The following is a 23329-nucleotide window of genomic DNA, read 5'->3' as shown; positions in this document are numbered from 1 at the left end:
AGAGAGGAAGTGGGCTGCGCTTGGTGAAAGACAGAGATGGGCAGAGAAAATAGGGCCTGCTGCTGCCCCCACCTCTGCTCCTGTCTCTGCCCCTCCCCCCCACTCCCCTCTCTGCAGACCCTCCTGCTGTGCTCACCTGTAGGTCAGTTTCACTCCTTCCTCACCCCTGAACTTGGACTCCTCCACCTCTGTGTAGAGGGCTAAGGCACAAGGGGCAGCCTTCACAGAGGCAGCAATTAAGGAGGCAGCATCGATCTTCAAGAGTGAGAATGAGGGTTATAGAGAGATGTCAGGAAAATGTGGAGGTCAAGAAGTGTGGCCCAGGGCAGCAGGGGGACATGGTACTCTACCCTGCTGGTATATCACCATCATCGCTACTGCTGTCACTGTCACTGATAATAGTAATACATTTTATGTGTAGAGGGTTACAGGCTGTATGCACAGAAACTTCTATTCCCACACCTCCCCCAGGACTTCAGGAAGTTAGGCAGGGCAAGTACTGTTATCTCACTTGACAGACAAGGAAACTGAGGCCCCAAAGGGTTAAATATGACTTGCCCAAAATAAAGGAAGGGAAGGAATTAGACCCATTGTGTCTTTCGGCTCCAAGTTCAAGGTTCTTCCTCCCTTTCTAGGCTGTCTCTCTTTGACCACTGATCTGAGGGCTGGTTCATCATTGGCTGAGGGGTTTGGGATGGTTTCAGACAAAGCTCACAGAACCTGAGAGTTGGAATGGATCCAAGATGTGACCTAACTTGACCTCATAGTAAAGGAAAGCCTTCCCTCTAGAGGATCCTTCCTGTCACTCACTGTGGCAGGGAACTCACCACCTCAAGGCAGCCCATCACCTCTACTCCTGCGGTCCGAGAGCTGTTTCTAAGGAAATCTGCCCCTACAACATACAACACCCACCCTTTGACCCTGGGTCAGTCTCCTGGAGCCATGCTATAGAAGCCCTCACAGCAAGATGATAGAGCTGCCAGACCCCCGGGATTCTCCCTTCCTGAATTTTCATCCTCACTGTGGTCCCAAACCCTCTGCTTCCCTGTTCTCTTCACAGAGATGGAACACTTTTTCACCACTGTGTTATTTACCAAATGGGAGAATTAGAACCAACCCAAACATCTGACAATGGGGGGATGGCTATGCATTGTCAAGCTGCCATCAAAAACAATGGTTACCAAGGCTTCACAATACTGTGGAGAAATGCCTGCATACTTGCATATAGAGCATACCCACAATGATACAGAAAAAAACAAACTCCACAACTCTGCATAAAAAGAAGATCAGAAAGAAATACACTGAAATGCCAACCAGTTGTCTGTCCCTGGCTAGTGGGGCCAGAGTGATTTTCTTTTCTTTCAGCTTTTCTGTATATCTCTAAATGTCCACATGATATATACTGTCTTTATAAGCAGAAAAGTAAAATAGACTTCTTCTTAAAGTTTGTAATAAATCAACTGCAGTTTTAAAATTTTAAATAAAAAGGAACTAAAGGAGGGGAGGTAAGTTTAAGCTACATGTTCAGGCGAATAAAGCAGACGGCCAATGAAGCCCAAGGAAGTACCAGGAACTACTGATGAGGAACCAGGCCTCAGAGACCCTCTGAGGCTCTGACAGCCTTGTAATATCCTCCTCCTTCTTCTTTTAAAGCCCCTTTGTTTCCTTTCAGCGGTAAGCAGAAACCACTTACGATGTGTACCAGCTCCAGCACCCACCTGCCACGCGCCCCCATCACAGCCACTGGGTGTGCAGGCCTTGCTCCTCATGGAAATAGCCAGCCTCAGGCAGGTGTCCTCTCTGGACTTTCCAGGCCAAGCTTTGGGACTTTGCTGGCCTCCTCCTCAGCCGCCCAGGTCCAGCGGGCACAATACCACATCTGGAATCTTGGGATTTTCCCTTCCACCAGCCAGGACCCTCCCCTTTCTTCCAGCTTGGAGGCCGCATCTGGTTTGTCAACTCGAGTCTCAGTGGGGAGCACACCTTGCACATTCATGGACACTGTCCTTTGAATGGGCCAGTCGTGGCCACTGCCTCAAATGCCCCAGGCAGTCATTTCCTGCTCATCTTGGAAAGGGCTGAGTCCTGCACTGGCAGGGCTCCCGGGGGCACTGGGTCAGCCCACACACACGGCCTCTCTGCTGCCAGTTATGCCTCAGGGCCATGACATTCTCCAGCGCTGCCTCCAGACACCAGGTCAGGAATGCCTTCTGTCCCAGCATGACAGGGCCCACTTCTGCCCAAGGCCCTCCTTCCTCTACCTAAAGGTGTCCTATGTGAAGAGGGATAGAGGGTAGGAGCCATCCATCTGAACTTTCAAAAAGGTCTTTACTGAGAAAAGAAATAAATCCAGACACTCCAAAGCATAAAATGGGCCAGTTTTAGAAGGCTGGACTTCTGACCCTAATATGTCAGAGAAAGAACAACCACTTTTTCAACACCATGTCAGGTGTTTTTCTGTTTTTTGTTTTTAAGATTTTTTTTGATGTGGACCGTTTTTAAAGTCTTTATTGAATTTGTTACAATATTGCTTCTGTTTTATGTTTTGGTTTTTTAGCCGTGAGGCATGTGGGATCTTAGCTCCCAGACCAGGGATCGAACTCTCACCCCCTGCATTGGAAGGCAAAGTTGTAACAACTGGACCACCAGGGAAGTCCCTTGCCAGGTGTTTTCTGTTTATTATGGCATTTAATTCTTAGACTGCTGTGAGGTGGGCAGTAATGCCACCCATTTTACAGGTGTAGAAACTAAGCACGTGGTTGACTCTTACTTGGCCCTGCTTGGGCCTCCCAGACCCTGTCCCAGGGGCTCCCACTCTTGCACGATTGATTGAGAAACATCACTGGCCATCCCCTCAACCCATCCTGTGTTCACAGCCCAAGGCACACATCTGGATCTCTACTCACAATGATCCCGAGCCAAAGGGGTGGGTAGGGAGACCAGTTTCTGGGGTTTTAGCAGAGAGAGCTCGTGCCTACCTTAGAGTGTTTGGGAAACACACTGAAAAGGGACATGTATGTGGAGGTCACAGCGAAAGGATCCAGTCAAGTAACACTTGGGACCTCGGACCAGGGAGAAGGTCTAGACCAGTGTCATCTGATACAAATATAGCACAACTGTGATTTAAGTTTTCTAGGAGCCAATTAAAAAAGTAAAGAGAAACAGATGAAATTAATTTCATTAATGTATTTAATTTAACCCAATACACCTAACATATTATTTTCTACCCTTGTAATCAATGTAAAACTTATCAATAAAATATATTAATTGATTTTTCCATACTAAGTTTCACAGCAGATCTCATTTCAGACCGACCACATTTCAAGGGCTTAATAGCCACTTAATAGCTAGTGGCTGCTGTGTTGGACAGCACAGGTCTAGAAATATCCACATTTTAGCAATAGGAGGGGTGCAGGGAAGAGCCAGCCAGAAGCTGAGCATCAAAGAGAAAGGAGGAGAGAGAAAGGGGGGATTCTCTTTGGAATTCAGGGTCTAAGGGCAGAGCCCAAGATACAGTGAGGAACTGCCTGGAAGAGGGCATGAAAAGAGAGAGGGGAGAGGGTGGGAAGGGCTGTGGGAGGAAGCCCGGGGGTTGCTGTAGTGGCGGCCAAGAGCCAGGCGGGGGCAGAAGAGAGCTTCTCTGTGACCAGACGCCGAGAGAAGGAAGGTGGACTAGGTGCCTTTCACCAGGCCAGCTATGGTGGTAGCCTGGGGCTTCCGTACCAGAGGCTGTGGATGGAGACCCGCGACCACTAGGCTGATCCTGGTGGCCTCTGCACATTCTGTAGAGCTAAAGGGAAGTGGGTACCAGGCCCCTTCAGTGGGAAGGCCCGCCTGCCTGGGGCTGGGCCTGGACTCTGGCCTGGGACAGGGAAGGAAAGGAGGCTGAGCTGTAAGGCGATTGTGGAAAAGGGAGAGAGTTCTTCCAGTACTTTGGTCTTAAGTAATGGCAACGACGCTTATGCGATAGAAAGAATACCATTCTTTTAACTGGCTTGTGGGACCCAAAGCAAGGTTAAGACATTTAAAGGCTCTAAGTCCCGAAGATAGCAGGGCAACCCCTCCCCCAATACACCACCATGAAAAAAGTTTCAGGAACAAAGTTTCAAGTTTTCATTTTTGAAATATCAAATTCCTTCCAAAATCAATTGGTGGTGAGGTATGGGGGAGGGGTGTGGCATGCATCAGCTCTGATGGGCCCTTCCTAGGCCTTGGTGAGAAAAGGTGCAAACCAGATGACCTCTAAAATTCTAGGTGGAGGGTGCTAGGCGGAGAAGACAAAGCCTCAGAGTGCAAGGGGCCTTCCTGAAAAGTCACGAGGCAGCAGCCATCCTGCCCAGACAGCTCTGTGGGTATGCGGAGTTGAGCCTCCTGGTGTGGCCCAGGTGTCCTGAGGGAAGGAGGGACTGAGGGGCAGGTTAGCTCATCCCCTTGGCCATCCTCAAACACAGAGATGAGAAAGACAGGTGGAATTTGAGACCAATACTGGTCATTCTTTCATCCCCCGACCCATTCACACACAGGCATCAGGAGAGCCTGGGCCCTGGGAGAGGCAGGCTGCCCTTCTCCAAACCAGCGCACGGAGGCCCACCTCACCCTAGGGGCTGTGACCGTGCATTGCACGGATGAACTTACCCAGCTCATTCCCTTACTGCTCTACATTTATGTTTCTTGGGTTGTTAGCTATTACAAATAATGTTGGAATTTTGCATCTTTTGACCACTTGTGAAAATATTTCTGTATCATAATATTCCTAACTAGATCAAAGAGGAGTATTTTTAAATTGACTGATAGGTGTTTTCCAAAAAGGTTAGAGCAAATTGCACTCGCATAAAGAGTATGTGGGGCTTCCCTGGTGGCACAGTGGTTAAGAATCTGCCTGCCAATGCAGGGGACACGGGTTCGAGGCCTGGTCCGGGAAGATCCCACATGCCGTGGAACTAAGCCCGTGCGCCACAGCTACTGAGCCTGCGCTCTAGAGCCCACAAGCCACAACTACTGATCCCAAGTGCCACAACTACTGAAGCCCGCGTGCCTAGAGCCCGTGCTCTGCAACAAGAGAAGCCACTGTAATGAGAAGCCCGCGCACTGCAATGAAGAGTAGCCCCCGCTCGCCGCAACTGGAGAAAAGCCTGCGCACAGTAACAAAGACCCAACGCAGCCAAAAAAAAAAAAAAAAAGAGTATATGAATGCCCCTCAGCCTTGCCGTTTAGAGGCATGTAAAATTTTGCATATCCTTGAGAAGAAACATAAGTTATTATTGTTTTAATTTATCAGTGAGCTTGAATATCTGTTTATCATTTATGAACTTTTCTTTCTTGATCAATCATTAAACTTTTAAAAAATTGTGATTTTTTACCTTTCAGAGGTTTTTCATTTTTATTAGTTAGCTCTGTCAACTTTTTCCTTTACACTTTCGGATTTCATGTAATGCTCAGAATTTTATAAGAAAAAGGCAAGTTGCAGAAAACTGTGAATAGAATTACCTCACCTTTAGTAAAAAAAAAAGCAAGTATATGTATATTCAGTTATATGTACTTAAATGACTTTTTACACAGAAATATCTGGAATGACATATTTTAAGTCAGTGGTTCCCAAATTGAACGAGTATCAGAATCACCTGGAAGGCTTGTTACAATACAGGACACTGGGCCCCATCCCCAGCATTCCTGATTCAGCAGGTCTACAGAGGGGCCCAAGAATTTGTATTCCTAACAAGTTCCCAGGTGAAGGTGTCGCTGCTGGCCCACTGAGGACACTTTGAGCACTGCTGTTCTCATCTAGTAAGAGCAGTTATCCATGGGAAGTGGGAGTGAAGTGTTTTGTTTTTTTTACTTTATTCACTTCTGTAAGAAGCAAGAATTTCTTCGATATTTAAGGGGGAAAAATAAGATCTTGAAAGACTTGCATGTGAAAACACGAACAAGTACAGTGTTTTACACAAATGTAATGCATTATTACCAGGCACTTTGTAGGGGACACACTGAAGATTCATCTCTGCTTGCCATGCACTAGTGTTGTGATTGGTTTAAGGGCCTGATTCATACCACTGGAATTTGATTTAGAAACGTACTGTGCTCAGAAAGCTACACAAGTAATCATTGAGGAGTAGAGGAAGAACTTGTGCCCAGAGAGGGTGTAAAGGAGAGGAGGTGCAAGGACGGGGTACAGGAAGAGTAGGACAGAGCTCCAGGGGTGGCCTAGGTGGGGGACTGTGTGTCTGAGTTTTGGAGTCAGACAGGTCTGGGCTCAAATCCTGGCTTTGGGCATCTCACTTACTCTCTGAGTCTCAATTTCCTCATCCTTGAAATGTGGATATTAAAACACTTAGCGCTTTGCCTCAGTAAGCAGAATACTGGAAACCTTTGTTCCCACTAGCCACTTGAGAAGCCCAAATGGTCCAGCCCACCTGGCCTGCCTTACTCACGTGAAGCTTCTCCTCCCACCATCACAGCAGCCCTGGTTTAGGACGTAGCCCATGAGAGAAGACCCCAGGTCGCTCTGGCCAGGAGCTGTGTGGGGCTCCCACAAAGGTGGGTTTCAGGTTCTTGGTTTTCAGCAAGCAGAAGGAGGGCTCTACATACCCCAAAGGAGATGTAGGCGTCCAGCAGGCTGCCGGCAATGGTGGCGTAGCCTCTGGTCATGACAACGTGGATTTCAGAGAGTGTCATGTCTGCCAAGTAGCGCCGGATCAGTAGAGGAGCCTCAGTCTGCAAACGGGAAAGATGTCAAACGAGCAGCGCTGGTCAGGCTAGCACGGGCACTTGGGGCGTACCCCCTCCACCTGGGAGTGAGCAGGTCACAGTGAGGGCTGGGGACCCCAGGGGAAGAGACAGCAGGGTGGGGTGAGGACCAGAGTCTATACTTGGCTGAGCCTCTCTGAACCTCAGCATCAGCCCAGCTCTGTGGAAGGACCCCCAGCCCTTCCTTTGGGCCTGATAACGCTCCCCTGTGTCAAGTGCCTCCCACGTCCAGGCACCCAGCTAAGCCCCTCACACACATCACTTACAACCTTCTAGGAAAGAAGTGGTCATCTCCACGTTCCAGGAGAGCAGAAGGTCAGAGAGGTTCAAAGAATTACCTCTGTTCGTGCAAAGGACCAGAAGCAGATGTAACTCCAAGCCTGACGTTTAGTGAAGCCATGGGAGTTGCCAGAGAGAAAGGAACTGGGGCATTCGATGGCATGTTTAGTTCAGGGCACGTGGGGAAGCCTGTAGCCATTCGTTTATTCATTCAATAAATAATTATAGTATATACTATGTTCCAGACTGTGCTATGGAATAGGGATAGAGATGGGGGAGGTGGAGGGCAGATGGACAAGGCAGGGTAAGCAGTGGACCTCAGCAGGCAGAGGCATGATCTGACTTGGGTTTTTAAAGGGCCACTCCAGGGGACTTCCCTGTCTGTCCAGTGGTTAAGACTCTGCGCTTCCAATGCAGGGGCGCAGGTTCGATCCCTAGCTGGGGAATTAAGATCTCACATGCTGGGCTTCTCTGGTGGTGCAGTGGTTAAGAAACCGCCTGCCAGTGCAGGGGACACGGGTTCGAGCCCTGGTCCGGGAAGATCCCACATGCCACAGAGCAACTAAGCCCATGTGCCACAACTACGGAGCCTGTGCTCTAGAGCCCATGAGCCACAACTACTGAGCCCATGAGCCACAACTACTGAAGCCCACATGCCTACAGCCCATGCTCTGCAGCAAGAGAAGCTACCACAATGAGAAGCTCACGCACCGCACCAAAGAGTAGCCCCCGCTCGCTGCAACTAGAGAAAGCTGCGCACAGCAATGAAGACCCAAAGTGGCCAAAAATAAATAAATTTTAAAAAAAAGATCCCACATGCCACACGGCCAATAAATAAATAAATGTTTTAAAAAATAAATAAATAAAGGGCTACTCCAACCTGTGTGTGAAGGATGGGTAGGGGCAGCAATGGTGGCAGGGAGAACAGAGAGGAGGTGATTGTCGTGTCCAGGTGAGAGACAAGTGTGGCTCATAGCAAAAAAAAAGAAAAAGGGCAGCAGGGCAGGTCTGGGATGTGATGTGGGGCAGAGCTGGCAGGACTTGCTGATGGACTGGATGCAGCTGGGAGCAAGGGAAGCAAAGGAAGGAAGGATGACTCCTCGATTTTTGTCTAACAACCTCATTGAAGACGTTGCCATTTACTGAGAAGGGAAAATCTTGGAGACGTGCATGTGTGTTGAGGGAGGGAATCAAGGGTTCTGCTTGTTTGGACTTGCCTAGTAAATTATCTAAGGATATCCAAGTGGAGGGTCAAGGGGGCAGTTGGATATGTATCAGACTGGAGTTTAGGGGAGAGGAAGTATTTAAGCCATGGGGCTGGGGCAATCCCCTGGGGACAGACTGTAGCCAGAGAAGAGAATAGGGCCCAGGCCTGCCAACACTGAGCTTGAAATGATACCACTAATCCTTGAAGGTTCCCCGTCCCCGCGAAAGTTAATTCACCTTTGGAGCTCTTTCGGTTATCGTGTCATATTCACCTAAGATTTGTCTTTTCTCAGCAAAAACCATTGATTACATTTGCAGCATTTTATATAAAATAAATGCTGATACTGAAATATCTTTTGCCTCATTTGGAACAACTAAGGGATTTTGGACTCTTTATCTCAGAGCACATCTGTCTTAATTGGCTTAAAAAAAAAAAAAACCTTTGAAATCTACACACTTGCATCATAGCAAAAAAGATGCAAATATTCTCCGAAGTTTCCTAAACTGCCCAGTGGAATATGGCATACTTTGGCAAGTATGTTTTCTTGGTGACTCACATGTTGGGCAGATGGGCCAGGATTCTGGAACAGTCACCAGAGTCTTACCCCTAGGAGGGTCCGGCCTTCTGAAAGGGACTCAGGACTGATAGTCCCTTCAGAGTCACCCTTAGATTGGAAAATACATTTTCAGAAAGAGGGAGGGGGAAAAAAGACAAACTGATGTTGTGGAAGGAACCCTGTCCAGGAAGAAGAAGCCTTGGATTCTAAGTTCTGGCTTATGTTGTGGGATCTTGGCAAGGCATTCCCAGCCCCGAGCCTCAGTTTCTGCCTGTATTAAGAGGAGAACATTGGACTCCATCTGTAGGACTTGTGAGTCTCTAAGCTGATGAAGACAGCCTAGACCTAGGGTGGGAAGAGGTACCAGGGAGATACTATCCTCCTTGGCACGACCCGGGCAAGGAGTGTATCCCCAAATGGAGCATCCCTAGGGCAGCAGCCTTTGGTGACCCTGGGAGAAGGTTTGATTGGCTCTTCTGCTGACTGAATCAGAGCTCTAGGGACCCAGGGCACCCGCCCTCCTTGAGGGAAGGAGGCTGCAATACTGACCTGGCTCACAAAGATGTTTCAAGCCACACTCAGGGTCTTCGTGGCCATGGGGCCCATGGTGGCCTGCATCAGCCAGGAGATCTAGAAGGAAGCAGGGTGCTCTTTGTGGATTGGTATCAGCAAGCCCCAGGGACAGAGAGAGTCAGGGGTGGAAGTACCTTAAAAGTCTTCCTTCCAACTCCCAACCCAGGTAGAACTCCCTTACGTACATTTCCCCAAAGGTCCATTCATCTTCTCCTTCCACACCTCCATTGATGGGGGCTTATCATCCATGAAAAAAGGATTCCCTGGTCAAATATATTTGAGAATTGCTGTACACACACACCTTGGAGATGACCAATACTTACCAGTTTATTAAAGGCTCTGAGAAGTCCTGCACAAAACTTGTTTAAATTTGTTTAGCCTGGTGTCTAGCTTAGCTTCATAAAATTATTTGACCAAGGGACTTCCCTAGCGGTCCAGTGGTTAAGACTCTGCACTTCCACTGTAGGGGGCGCAGGTTTGATACCTGGTTGGGCCATATGGCGCGGCCAAAAATAAAATAAAATAAATAATTTGACCATGGGATCCCTTTACCTAGTAGCATTTATTAACTTGCTGTGAAACTAGAGTTTTGTGAAAGGCTTTGGGGAACACTGTATTAAAAAGTTCTTTCTTTTAATCAACATGAAATCTGCTTCCCTGGAATTTCTCTCCACTGCAGGTACCTCTCAGGCTGCCTTTTCCCTAACCTTCTATAAGTGTTTAGAATCCTACCCGTAACCTTCTTCACCCTGGCCTTCTCTTTTTCGGCCCTTCATCCCTACTTCCTTCAGCCATTCTATGGAATGTATGGTCTCAGGCCCTTTCAAACTGAACCCACTGATAGTTCAGTTTGTCATAGCCCCTTGGTTGAACACATTCTCCAGATTTGGGGATAATTGTCTCCCTTATGCCATGCACTGTGCACTCTTAACATAACCACAGGCTGCACTTCTGGCAGCTGCCTGATGATACGGGTTTATTCTGAGCTCAATCAGCTAAAAACCTCAGAATCTCTTGTCCAATGCTGTCTGTCTCCTGCATCCTGGTTTTGTGCAGCAGATTTTATGAACATAAGCACAGGATTTGACATTTATATCAGCTAAGTCTGGCCCACGTGACCCACTGCTCTCAAGATCTTTTTGGTATAAATTATTTTTTCCCTTAACACTTCTCCTCAATTCAGCCCCAGTTATGTAAACTTCCCTCCCCCAAAGACCCCACTGGATTTTGGTGCCATTTCTCCTTAGTAGCATGACAAGAGACTCTGTGAAAAGTTGTTTCGTTGGTAGTAGACTCTGAGAGAAGGCTGGGGAGCAGTGGATGCTGGAAGGTCCAGGCCCTCAGAGCAGGGGATTTGGGGAGGGTGTGGGCTTGGGAGCAAGGCATTCTGGGAGAGTGTGGTTCCTGTCAGCCTGTGATTCTGGGAGGGCCCAGGCTGGGACCTTGAGAACTCACCTTCAGGATCACCCACTGCATGAGGCTCACATAGTAGAGAACGGACATGGCACAGATGAAGAAAACAATGATGGGCAAAACCTGCCAGCAAAGAGCACAGACCCCGGGGTTAGAGGCAGATAGGTGGCAGGGTACCACGCAGGGCCTCGGAGGCCCCAGACAGCCACTTCATCCAAGGGCTTGCCACTCAGAGACCCAACGGGGTCAGGGAAGAAGCTCTGAATTCAGTGCATGAAATCGCATATGGGGCCTCTCTGGAGGCAGCTGTCCTCTCTGTTCCCCTCTAAACATTAACCATCCACCCAGGCATCCCTTGGGCTGTGGTAGAGAAGCAGGACTTGAGTCCACCACTTTTTATCACCTGCTTCTTTGTCTGTAAAATGGGGAGGAAGTGACTACCTCTCAGGTTGTTGTGAGGGTTTTGGGAGCTGGCTCAGGGCCCAGCACCTTCCTAGCACAGGGTCCGTCCTCCACCCTGAGCTCAATCCTTGGCCCATGACGCTGGCCTTAACCTCCCTCCTGTGTTTCGGGCCTGAATCAGAGGCCCTCATCTTTCTAGTGTTCTACTTCCACTCGGTGCCAGTGAGCTCCGAATGACACTCACTGTAGACCAGCCATCTGCATTTCCTCCTGTCACCCTCTTTCCTATTACCAGGCTTATGACTGCTTTTCACTTACTCCAAGCCTCTTCAATTTCTCCTTCAAAGCTTCCTCATGTCCATTTCCTTCTCTCCAGAGCCTCCCCCTCCCTGCCCCGCACTTCCTTGTTACAGTCTGACTTAGAATAACAAGGACTGGCAACAACTTAAATGTCCCTCAGTGGAGGACTAGTTTGATAACCTACGGTGTGGCTGTGCAGTGGTGCACTCAAAGTCAGGAAACAAGAGTGAGGAAACTCACTATGAGTAGTTTGGGGATGATTTTCAAGATAGATTGTTAAATGAAAAAAGAGGGCTTCCCTGGTGGCACAGTGGTTGAGAATCCGCCTGCCAACGCAGGGGACACGGGTTTGAGCTCTGGTCCAGGAAAATCCCACATGCTGCGGAGCAGTTAAGCCCACGCGCCACAACTACTTAGCCTGCACTCTAGAGCCCGTGAGCCACAACTACTGAGCCGGCACTCTAGAGCCCACAAGCCACAACTACTGAGCCCACATGCCACAACTACTGAAACCCACACGCCTAGAGCCCGTGCTCCTCAACAAGAGAAGCCACCATAATGAGAAGCCCACACACTGCAACGAAGAGTAGCCCCTGCTCGCCACAACTAGAGAAAGCCTGCGCGCAGCAACAAAGACCCAACTCAGCCAAGTAAATAAATAAATTTATTAAAAAATTTAAAAAATAAATGAAAAAAGAGAAGGTGTAGAACAGGGTGCATGGTGTGCTACTTTATGAGTAAAAAAGGTGCGGGTGGCATTGCAGGTGCTCTTGTGTGGGCACAGACATCCTTAGACAGATATGCAAATGACCAGGAATGGCAGCTACCTTGGGGAAGGAACTGGATGACTTGGGGGTCAGGGGTGGGAGGGAGATTTACTTTTTACCAAATCCCCTTTTGTACAGTTGGAATGTGCTATCTGTTCCAAATAGCTTTAAAATAATAAGTTATGCAGAATTAGTAATAACATGGGAGCATTCTTATGCTAGAATGTTAAGTGGGGAAAATGGAATATTAAAAGCACAGAAGGAAGGCTGGGACGCATACACCCAAATAGTCAAGGTAGTTGCTTCTGTGTGCTGGGACCGTGGAAACTTTGTTTTCTTCTTTCTCCATTTCTAATTTCTCACCTGCTCCTATAATTTTCTATCAGAGGTGGACACTTCTCAAGGGAGGGGAGCACGGGCACAGGAGAGCATTGGGGGCACCTCATCAGCGCGGTTTTGGACTTGCTGGGTTTGAGATGCCTGTGGGTTTGAGTGGACTGTGGACTGGGCAGGTGGACAGAAGGGCCGGCAGCTCTGAGGAGAGTTCTGGGCCAGGGCTCGGTTGAGTGCAGGTTGAAGCCACGGGGCAGATGCAGTTCACTGAGGAAATTGCCCTGGAAGAGAAGAGCAGTGGCTGAGGACAGGGCCCTGGGATCAGCATCCCTGAAGGGTGAGAGAAGGAGGAGGAGCGCGTGGTGGAGACAAAGAAGAAACCGAGTGGTTGAAGGACTTCCAGGAAGGGGTGCGATGGAAATTGAGGGCAGCTTTTCTAGAAGGGATGGTCCATCAGCTGTGCCAGATGCATCAGAGAACTCAGTAAGGACTGAGGTGGATGCTTGGCTCCTAGCGATTCAGGGCTCCCTGGTGACCTAGGTGAGAGCGGTGTCGGGAGGGATGGGCACAGAGGCCGGGTATCAGCGAACCAAGGAGGGAGTGGGACCTGAGGAAGTGTAGAGACAACAGGAGAAGCTTAGCTGTGCTGGAAGGAAGAGGGGCTGCCGAGAGGGGTGAGGGGTGGAGGAAGAGTTGTTTCCATTGTTCAGAAGGAGAGTGTAGAGCAATCAAGTTCAAGCTCTGGTTCAAAATGAATCGGGACTACAGAGTGGTCCCTGATGAGAACAGAGACTCTGCCTAGGCAGCTCCCCTGGAGAAGAGAAACAAGCCCTGCTGAGGTTGTTTTCCCTTTCCTGTCCCAGATGAATGCCACGGGTTCTGTCTGGATCTGCTCCACTTGACACCCCTGTCACCAGCTTCACTGCATGGGAGTGTCACCTGACAGGGAACGCAGGCACTGGGTGGAGCAACCCTCTTCCTGCCCTGTGACTCCCCAGGCCGCCCGGTGCTGGACACACCCCCCAACACAAGGGTGGTGACAGCATCCTGCTCTCCCTGGGAGAAAAATGCAGAGAGGATCACGTACTGTCTAGACTGCCTGTTCAATTTATCACGCGAGGGACCACTCGGCAGACTGGCAGGTTAGCACAGATGGCTCAGGCCAGCAAGTAGAGGGCCCGGGGCAGCAGAACCCGACTGCAGAATCGGGACTTTCTCTTGGCAGCAACCAAGAGACATTTTCTAGCTGGGAGATGGGGATCTTTGGTGGAAGAGAAGCTGGGACATTTAATACTAAATAAGGGCCCTGAGGCCAATATGATCTGACAGTCCAGGAAATACCCTTGGGCCCTGTAGCATGTGAGATGTCAGAAGAGAGGGCAGGCAGCTGGCTGTGGGAAGGGGGAGGAAAGTGCCCTTAATTCCTACCACTCGTGCACTATGCAGTCCTGCTAGGAGCCAGGTACGCAACGTGTGGTGCCTCACGGATCCTCAAAGCAACTGAGGTCGATGTAAATCCACTTCACAGTGGGGACACTGAGGCTGTGAGATGTTGGTTACCTGCCCAAGGTTACACACCTGCAAAGAGACAACCACTAAGCAGGTTGCCAAGGACCTACCATGACCCTGAGGAGGTTTGCCCTAGTGCCGGTCCTGGAACCTCATTTCTTTGTCTTCAGGAGAGGCATCCCCTCCCAGGCAGAGCCTCAGCCCAGGGTGTAGCAGCCTCGAGTAAGTCCTGACCACCACTTTGTGGAAACTCAGAGCAGGCCGGTCCTGCTAGTACCAGCACTCACCCTTACTCAAGGGAAAAGGAAAGTATAGCGCCTCTAAGCCAGTGGTTCCCAAAGGGTGGTCCCTGACCAGCAGCATCACTTGAGAATTTGTCAGAAACGCACATTCTGAGCCCCACCCCCAGAGTTTCAGATTCAGTAGATCTGGGGTGCACCTGAGAGTTTGTCCTTTCCCGTGGACACCACACTCTAAGAACCACTGCTGTAGAGTCTAGACCAGACTCTCCGAGCAGACGCCATCTTCTTCCCAGGAAACAGGCTCTGAAAGCAGGGCTAAACCCACTCAGGGCCTGGTCCTGCCGCTTCCTCTCTATGGAGGGAGTTGAGCCAGGGCTGCTGACGCCCTCCTAAGGCTGTCCCAACAGCTCCCAAACCCCCAGCCCCCAAGGCCTAAGCCCTGTCACTAGCCCCAGGCCACAGTAAACCAAAAATACCCAAAGCTGGAAAATTCCTCGGAGGACACTGCTGCAATGTCCACCGACCTTGCAGAAGGAGGAAGGGACTTACTCCAAGGCCACATAAGTTGCGCATGCCTCCTGATTTCCTGCTTATGCCATCCCCTTCACCCAGAATGACCTCACCAGTCTGCCCCCATGCCTGTCTATCTCTGCCTGTCAAAGTCTCCTTCAGAGGCCTCTGCAGATGCCACATTCTCATAAGATCTCTCCAGTTCCATCATCCCATCCCCCTCCTTTCAGCACCCACCCCTTCTCCACTTCCCTTCCATTCCCTCCTCTGGAAATCATGCTCACTACGGTTACCAGTGACCCCTTAATGACTAAATCCAATGGCACCTGTCAGTTCTTATCTTACTTGATGTGTTTTTTTCTGGCCACATTTGACGCTGATGACCACTGGGGACTGCAGAGGCTGCATCAGGCAGACACCCCGAAACCCTTGGGAGATGAAAACACTTTCTGCCTAGGGGTTCCTCGGGGAGAACATTTCATCAGCACTGCTGAGCTTCGTGAGTGGGTGCGTGTTCCAGAGGCTGGAGTGATAGTGAAGGAACGAGTGAGCGAGTGAGCATGTGCTCCCAGGTCGGCCAGACCCAGGAAGGTGTGGGAGTGGGGGGGGGGAGGCGATCGTGTGGGTGGAAAGTTACTAGAAGGGAGATGGAGCCAAGGTGGAATGACTAATCGAGACCATACAGCCAGGAGGTGGCTGCCACGTCGACCGTGCCAGAGGACATTGAGGGCTGAAGGAGTCCCAGGGAGATTCGGCTTCCTGGAGGAGCAATGAGCTGGACCGTGGCCCAGCAGGAAGCAGCTTGGATTCTGAAAATCTGAGTGAGCTCAGAGATTTCCCCAGGCTGACACGGGCCAAAGACCTTGGACTTGGGCCACATGATTCATGGAAAGGACGGAAAGAAAACTCTTGAGTCTTCCATTCGCCTCAGCACTAACAAAGTTACCCCCAGCTTGAGGATAAGCCCCAAGCTCGGCAAGTGTGTGCGTGTGTGTGTGTGTGTGTGTGTGTGAGAGAGAGAGAGAGAGAGAGAGAGAGAGAGAGAGAGATAGGCAGGGGCGCAGGGTGTGAATGAAACTTTGTGATTAGTAAATCTTGTTGAGAAAGGGAGTTCTGTGGCCATGGAGCATTTGTCTTAAGTCCTCCCTCATTCTGGCATGCCTTTGCTAAGGAGACCACTGGCTAATAATACACTGGCCAGGAATTTGTGCAGAGGAGGACAGGGCCTCCCCGGGGCCAGGGAATAGTTGGCGTTTGACTAGGAAATGCTAAGCCTGGTTAATGATAAACTCACCTCTCCTGTTTTTATTCTCTTGACTGAACATCCAATCTCAAAGTCTTTAGCAGCTATTAACTGGTTTTAAATTTATCACTGTTGTTATTAGGGATGCTTTTTGTATTTGGAAGGGATACCTGATGTCACTGACTTCTACTTAGAGTATGAGGAAGAAAACATCGCTTAATCGAAGTCCAACAACCTGGTTCTAGCCCTGCCTCTGCCTTAACTCACTGCGCAGTTATGCCCAGGTCACTGCTCCTCTCTGGGGCATGGTTTGACCATCTGTAATATCAACAGGAGGCCCAAAGATCAATGAGCTCCCTCCTAGCCCAACGGTCTATGAATCCATGGTTCTGAAGGGTGATTCGGGGAGAGATGCAAGTAGCAGGTGTGTACATATTCTTCTAGAAAGGGAGGAGAGACACACAGCTAACACTGGCGAGGGGATGGACAGAGCAGCAAGCCAGGTGATACTTTCTTTGCCGAACTGGGAGAGAAGTTGAGTGGTGGCTCTGGTGGACGGCAGCTGCTTGGATGCCCCTTCCCTCACTTCTTTTGGTAAAAAATTTGACTTTCCTTTAGGAAACCACCCCTCCTCTACTCTCAGCCCAGAGGCTCCAGGTTTGGCCCATCAAAGTGAGGTATCTTGCCTGGCTACAGTTCAAGGATGGCATATACCCCAAGCCAGGCTAAAAAGAGCCTACTCTTGGATTTCCTGCTGGAGCTAGTGGAAAACAGGCTCTCTCTCTCTCTGCTAGGGTTGCTAAGTTGGTTGGATGTAAGCCTGGTACCTCTTTATCACAACCTCAAGAGAGCCTATCCAATACTAAGACAAAGACTAAAGCCAAGTCTAAGAACACAGAACCAGGATATAAGCAAGGCAAATCCCAGGTGATGCTGCATACCTGGATCCAGCAGGACCTGAAGCCTCTGGATTTCTCAGTGATCAGAATTAATCTTTCTGTTTGTTTGTTTTCTGTTTAATCTTTTGGTTTAAATCAATTTGAGCCGTGTTTCTGTCGTTTACAACCAATGAACTCAGGAGCTAAGCACCCCGATCAGGAAGTATAGCCTAGACTCCCAAAGGCGGCCCCACGTTACAGCTGGGAGGGACTCCAGATCAAAGGGTCCATGCCATTGCTGTTTCTCCCAGGCAGGTATGCTATCTGCCACGTGTGCTCTGCTCCTATACTAGACCACAGATGCTCACCTAGAATAGAAGGGCACCCTGAAAACAGAGCTAATCCAGGTCCTACAGGGAGCTGTCTGCCTTGTTTTCTATAATGGGGGGTTAATAGTACCTGCCGGTCCTAGGCAATAATCCTTCAAATGGTGAGTTTCAGAGGGTGGCTTCCACTCAGTCAGAGCAACTGACTCCCTGGCTTTGGGTGGGAACATGAGACTCCGGTCACTCCAACTTCAGTATCCCCTGCCCTGGCCTTAGTGATTGATTGGGTCAAGAATGGTCACATGACCCAAGGCAGACCAATCCAAAACCCACCCTGGGATTTTTTAACTTGAGCAGGCAGAGAAGAATTTCCCCCGTGCTGGGTGACACGCATGTAAGAATGAGTATCTGGTGTTGCTGGGGGCCAGGAGACGATCTGGTATGAAAGAATGAAGCTAACACCCTGGGATGAGCAGAGATTCAAGGCTGAGGGCCACGAGCCTGGCAGCTCTGGGGCCCTGGTTCCAGCTGGCACCAGTTCTACCTTGCCTTCCAGCTTGTGAGCCAAGAAACAGTCCTCCCTCTCTCCTCCCTTTAAAGCAAGTTTCAAATGGGTTTCTGTCCCTTTCAAACGAACCAAAGTTAAACTGTTTTCTTCTAAACCAAGGGAAAAACAAAGATCCAAGGTCGGAGGCCCCTTCGCTACCACTGTCTACCAAGGAAAGGGCTCTGATATCAAGGCACAGAAGTGAATAGGCAAGAGCATCGGGCTTATTCCAATCTTGATTCCAACCCTCTCCAGCGTTATGAGCTTTGCACAAGCAACAACCACTCTGAGCCTCAGTATCCTCACCTGAAAAAGGGGGATAATGATATTCTTTTCCCCATAGGGTTGTAAAGGTGAAGTGAGTGCCTGGCATAGTCCTTGCTCCAGAACTAGTAGCTGTTACTATGACTTCCTTCTCCCTAAGCTTTTCTTCACTGTTCCACCAGAATCTCAGGTCAGAGGGGGACACAATTGTTTCTAGGGGCCCTGGATCCTGCTGCAAAGCCTGTGTGTAGCTTTTGGCTCTAGAAGGTTGGGAAGCTCTGGCCTCTGCTGGGGAGGTTTGGAGAAAGAAGAGCTCAGCCCTGGTTTTGGGCCAAAGGACAAGCTGCTCAGGACCACACAGTCATGGGAACGGTGGCTCAGCCAGGGGGAGGCTGCCTGTGTGGGAGCCCAAACCACAGCCAGGGCCTCAGAGAGCCAGACGTTCCCAGCAGGCAGAGAGACTTCCCACTTGCACAGAAGAACCATCATTTATCCATCTCATTCATTCAGCAAAAAGCAGTGTACCAGGCACCGGGCAGGGCTTTGCAGGGCTCAGGGTCAGTTAACCGACACCAGAATGAGTAAGACCCAGGCTTTGTCCTCAAACAGCTAAAAGTAACAGCTGCAATGTGTGGAGCTAAGCGATGAGCTTCATAGAGCTGGTCTCTCAGCTGCACACCCCCACTTTGCTCCCCACGGTGGCCTCCCTTCTGGACTGTGGCAGTCTGGTGGTCCCTGCGTCATCACCTGGGTGTGAGGCAGCCTCCTCACGGGTCCCTTTTTCCAAGCATCCTGGCTACAACCCTTCCTACCTACTATTGAAATCACAACTGTCCCAAAGCTCCAATCAAGTCCCTCCCTGCTCAAAAATCTTCAATAGCTCCCCATTTCCTGGGGACCAAATCCAGGTGCCTCAGCCTGGCATTTAAGACTCTTCAAGAGACAGCCCCACCACACTTGCAGTTTATCCTCCAATCCATCCTTTCCTTCAAACAGCTTACATGCCCGTCGAACTGAACTATACCCTGTACCTTAGACAGCCCAGAACTTTCTCACCTCCACGTCTTTGCCCAGCCATTTCTTCTTCCTGACTATCTCTGTGCCTCCAATTTTTTCCTATCCCAAGGCTCCAGTTCAAATGCCACTTCCTTAAGGGGGCATCCTCACTGTCCTTATTTTTTAAAATGTCTCCCTAAATGGACTCCCCAGACACTTTCCTTTGTGCCAGTTACACCTGAACCTGGCTGCCTGGGGAGGTCGAATCACAGAGTGTTGTGGTTTGCCTTGTAAAGTGTGAGAAGCCACCGCCACTGTTTCTCTGTCTGGTGGACATAAGAAGCCACCCTGGAGCAGGACTTCACTGCTTTTCCCTGAAACCTTGGTGGCCCCTACCTGGAAATGCAAATGTAAAGGGAGCAGCCCTTCCCCGCCTCTGTCCTACAAGAATGGTGTTAGGGAACTTTTGGAGGGGCTGACAGACGCCTACACAGAAGTGATCCTCTCCCTACACTGAAGTGATCTCAGAGAAACATGATGGACAAATTTGTCCTGAGAGGACAGGAACCTGGTCCCTCCCCATTTCCTCCTAGGGCTGACATTATTGGAACCCCTTGGATGGAGTGGATGTTTCCCAGAGAGTTGCTGGCGCAAACAGAGACCAAAGCTCCCAGAGGACCTCACCATGATTCAGGGCTGGGGGTGGGCTGGAGGTGTCTGGACTCGTGAACTGGCTTGACACCCAGAAGTCCATGCCAAACCCACGGCTTGGGCTGGAAGCCTCTGGGCCCCAACACCCCCAAGCAGGGTGGGGAGGCTCTGGGAACGATGGCTGAGTAATGGCGAAAAGCAGAAATCTCTGGAACCTACGCGTGGGATCCTGCACGGCAGCCCCATGGTTACTGTGGTCCAGGACGTGCTGGAGTGGGCAGCACCAACTCCCATCTGTGCTGCTATGGTAACCGGGCAGAAACTGGGGCGAGCTACTGGGTAAGTGGGGCCCACGTCTCCGTCTCTCTCTACCTGGCATTAAGCCTGGAGCGGCCGCAGGGTCCTGAGACAATGTGGATGTGAGGCAGGCAGAGGAGCTACACTCGAGATCTTACTCAAGGAGGCACTTGGGTGCTTGGGCGGTCAGTCGGGGAAAGAAGAAATATAACCACAGTTCCACCCCGGAACAGTGAAGCAGTCACACCATTGCATACTCAGCACGGCCTGCCTTGTTTTAGATTACAGTTAGGGCTCTACCAGTACACAATAAAGTCTTTCAGTCTTTATCTCAATTTCCCCTATAATATTTTGCACTGCAGAAGGCACACATTTTTGTTGGAAGGAGGGAAGGAAAGAGGGAAAGAAGGAGGGAGGGACTGTAGGTCTAGGAGAGTCCAGAGGAGCGACTTAGAGCTTGCAGCTGGACTAATAAGGGCAGGCTTCCTGGCAGAGGTAAGCTGTGAGGGGCCTTGAAGGAGGAGTACCCTGAGAGGATCTTTGGAGCATAAAGCGTTCCTGGAAACTGTACTTTACAGTTCTAGGTCCCTGCAGCATGTCAGGGGCTAAGGTTATAGCAGGTGCTATCCCCATGTCCTCACCCTCTCTTCTTGTCCTCAGCCTCCCAGCAATTCTATGATTTGGGGATTCATTTTTTTTTTTTGGAAAAGAATACAGATATATCTTACTTTTACAAGTTTTACAAAATATACTGAAAACATACCCCCAGGTGAGTGCATTGCCGGGGCCCCTCTCAGGACCCCGAGGCTTAAGCCTCATTAGCTTCCAGTAGCAGGGCTCTGCCTGCAGGAGCCCTCCCCCTCCGCCTGGGCTGGAGGGGGAGGGCAGAGGCTGTTAAAGGCTTTACGGGCCAAGAGTCAAGCTGACCTGAAATGCAAAGGCATCCTTGACCAGAGCCTCCCCAGACAAGAAGCTGGACCTGTAGCTCAGGAAGATCTGAAAGGAGAAAACAAAACATGGAGGCTGCAGGACTAGTCCGCCCAGGTCGTGGGCTTTACAGGGGCCAGGGCACCACGTGTGTCATTAAAGCCACACTCATGGGCACCTGCTCCTTCCAAGCACGTCCTCCAGAAGAGACACATTTTCAATAAACTGTAAAGAAATACTCAGAGATGAGAGTTGTTAGGACAAGAACGATAAAGAAGAGACAAAGGAGGAAGCAAACAGTGAGCTGCCTGGAGAAGGCTGTCAAAGGTGGTGCCCGCTGTGTCTGCTCACTCCCCTCCCCACCGATGTCACCATCCTGGGCTCCTGGCCTTGGTGTTGCGATCTGGCTATGCTTCTACAAGAGACCTGTATTTAGGACCAGAACAAGCACTGTGACTGCAGGGCCAAGTCACTTCAGTTGTCCAGGCCTCAGTGCTCTCATCTATAAAATGAGGGGTGTGCCCAGAGCAGCCACTGTCTTTTCCTGCACGACACCCATGCAGATACCCTTGGCGTGCCCCTCCTTCTCCCTGTAGAGAGCACATGGAAATTTGAGATGGTGAGAGAGGGGTGAGTATAGGATCAACCTTGCGTCCTTGATAATTTATATTTTAAAAAGTAAATCATGGGACTTCCCTGGTGGTCCAGTGGGTAAGATTCCGCGCTCCCAATGCAGGGGACCCGGGTTCGATCCCTGGTCAGGAAACTAGATCCCACATGGCGCACTAAGAGTTTGCATGCCGCAACTAAGAGTCTGCATGCTGCCACTAAGAAGTCTGCATGCCATAACTAAAGATGCTGCATGCTGCAACTAAGACCCTGCACAACCTAAATACATAAATAAAAGATAAATAAATATGAAACATACTTATAAAGAAAAAAGTAAACCATTATTGCCCAATGATGTGAAGTAACTTAATGACACTCAAAAATGGTTAAAATGAAAACGAAAAGGTTAAAATGGTAAATTTTGTGTTATGTGTACTCATCACAATAAAAAAATGGAATTAAAAAAGTATAACTTCAACAAAATGATTTTTTTTTTTGGCGGTACGCGGGCCTCTCACTGCTGTGGCCTCTCCCGTTGTGGAGCACAGGCTCCAGACACGCAGGCCCAGCCGCTCCGCGGCATGTGGGATCTTCCCGGACCGGGGCACGAACCCACGTCCCCTGCATTGGCAGGCAGACGCTCAACCACTGAGCCACCAGGGAAGCCCAAAATGAATATTATTTTTAAACACACATATATACATACAAAGTAAATCATTTGCAATTTTTAAAGCACTTTTGACTATTATAAGTTCCTTTTGTTATGACCACTGAAGGCCACATGCCTTGTGGGCTTTCCCACAAGGAACCTACCTGTTTTGAGATTCTCTTCCACATCAGACCCAGCCTCTGAAAGGACTGCTCTGTCTGGGCAGGTGGCACCAGGCCTGAGAGAAGTAGCAGCTGCAATGCTCAGCCCCCAGCTGCCCAGCTGGTCTGGGGCCCCATACACACCCACCATCCTGGTCACGGTCCCTCTCTATGTCCTCACAGCCCACCTCCCTCCAGCAGAGAGGCTTCTCCTCCATTCCCTGGAAACCCAACACGCCCTGGGCAACTGCACCCCATGTACACACCTGGATCTGGTCGCCCAGCCACTGAAATGCAATAAATCCTGGTTCTGTTCTGATGACGAAGAGTCCAAGTGCAAACTGTAGTACAAGACCCCAGGACACAGCCCGCCAGGATACCTGCCACCCGATAGAAAGGTCCTGGTGAGCTCAGCTCCTCGGGAGATCCACAGGGAACAGTTGGGTGAGGGCAGAGGGCACAGCACTGCTGAGGGGCTATGGGAGATTTGGCCAGTCTGTAGGATGAGGGCTGGACCCAGCCAGAGCTCTGGGCCAGTTGCCAATGGTTACATTCCCCATGAAGTTCAGAACAGGCCACACTTGGCAGCAATGCGCCTGGGAAGTGGGCAGGGGTAGGGCAAGATCTAACCAAGGACCAGCCTGGAGTGTGCCATGGCACTTGGTCCTGGGTCATCACGGGGTAGGTGGAGCTGGAGTTGTGGCATCAGTGTCCGGCTTCCATGTAACTTTTGTCTGTCTGGATCCTCCCCCATCCCTCCTATATAGTCAGGGCTCCCAGCCACTCTGACCCCACTCTCTCTCCCTCAGTGCACTCTCCCCACCCCCAGCAGAAGGGAGCTGGACTCCTAAGGGCTGCTGCTACCTCTCAGCATTTAATGACTCCTTAGCAGTGATCCCTACACCCCGGTGTGCATCAGGATCTCTGGGAGCCTTGGCGGGAGTCT

The 23329-nt window shown here is 50.1% G+C and overlaps 1 protein-coding gene across 1 annotated transcript in view; it reads right to left on the bottom strand.

The window, feature by feature from the left end:
* Positions 1-23329, bottom strand: part of SLC28A1 (solute carrier family 28 member 1) — a gene marked incomplete at both ends in the record, with an annotated part of 48002 nt that overhangs the window by 6024 nt on the left and 18649 nt on the right. Inside the window, 7 exon segments of the mRNA XM_082850766.1 lie at positions 137-255; positions 6586-6711; positions 9336-9353; positions 9357-9416; positions 10815-10895; positions 20965-21033; positions 22650-22763. Coding sequence (XP_082706892.1) covers positions 137-255; positions 6586-6711; positions 9336-9353; positions 9357-9416; positions 10815-10895; positions 20965-21033; positions 22650-22763 — 587 coding nt within the window.

The sequence above is a fragment of the Leucopleurus acutus genome, assembly GCF_964270905.1.
Source record: "Leucopleurus acutus genome assembly, chromosome: 1".
NCBI classification, from domain to species: Eukaryota; Metazoa; Chordata; class Mammalia; order Artiodactyla; family Delphinidae; genus Leucopleurus; species Leucopleurus acutus.
This window is presented reverse-complemented; position numbering and strand designations above follow the sequence as displayed.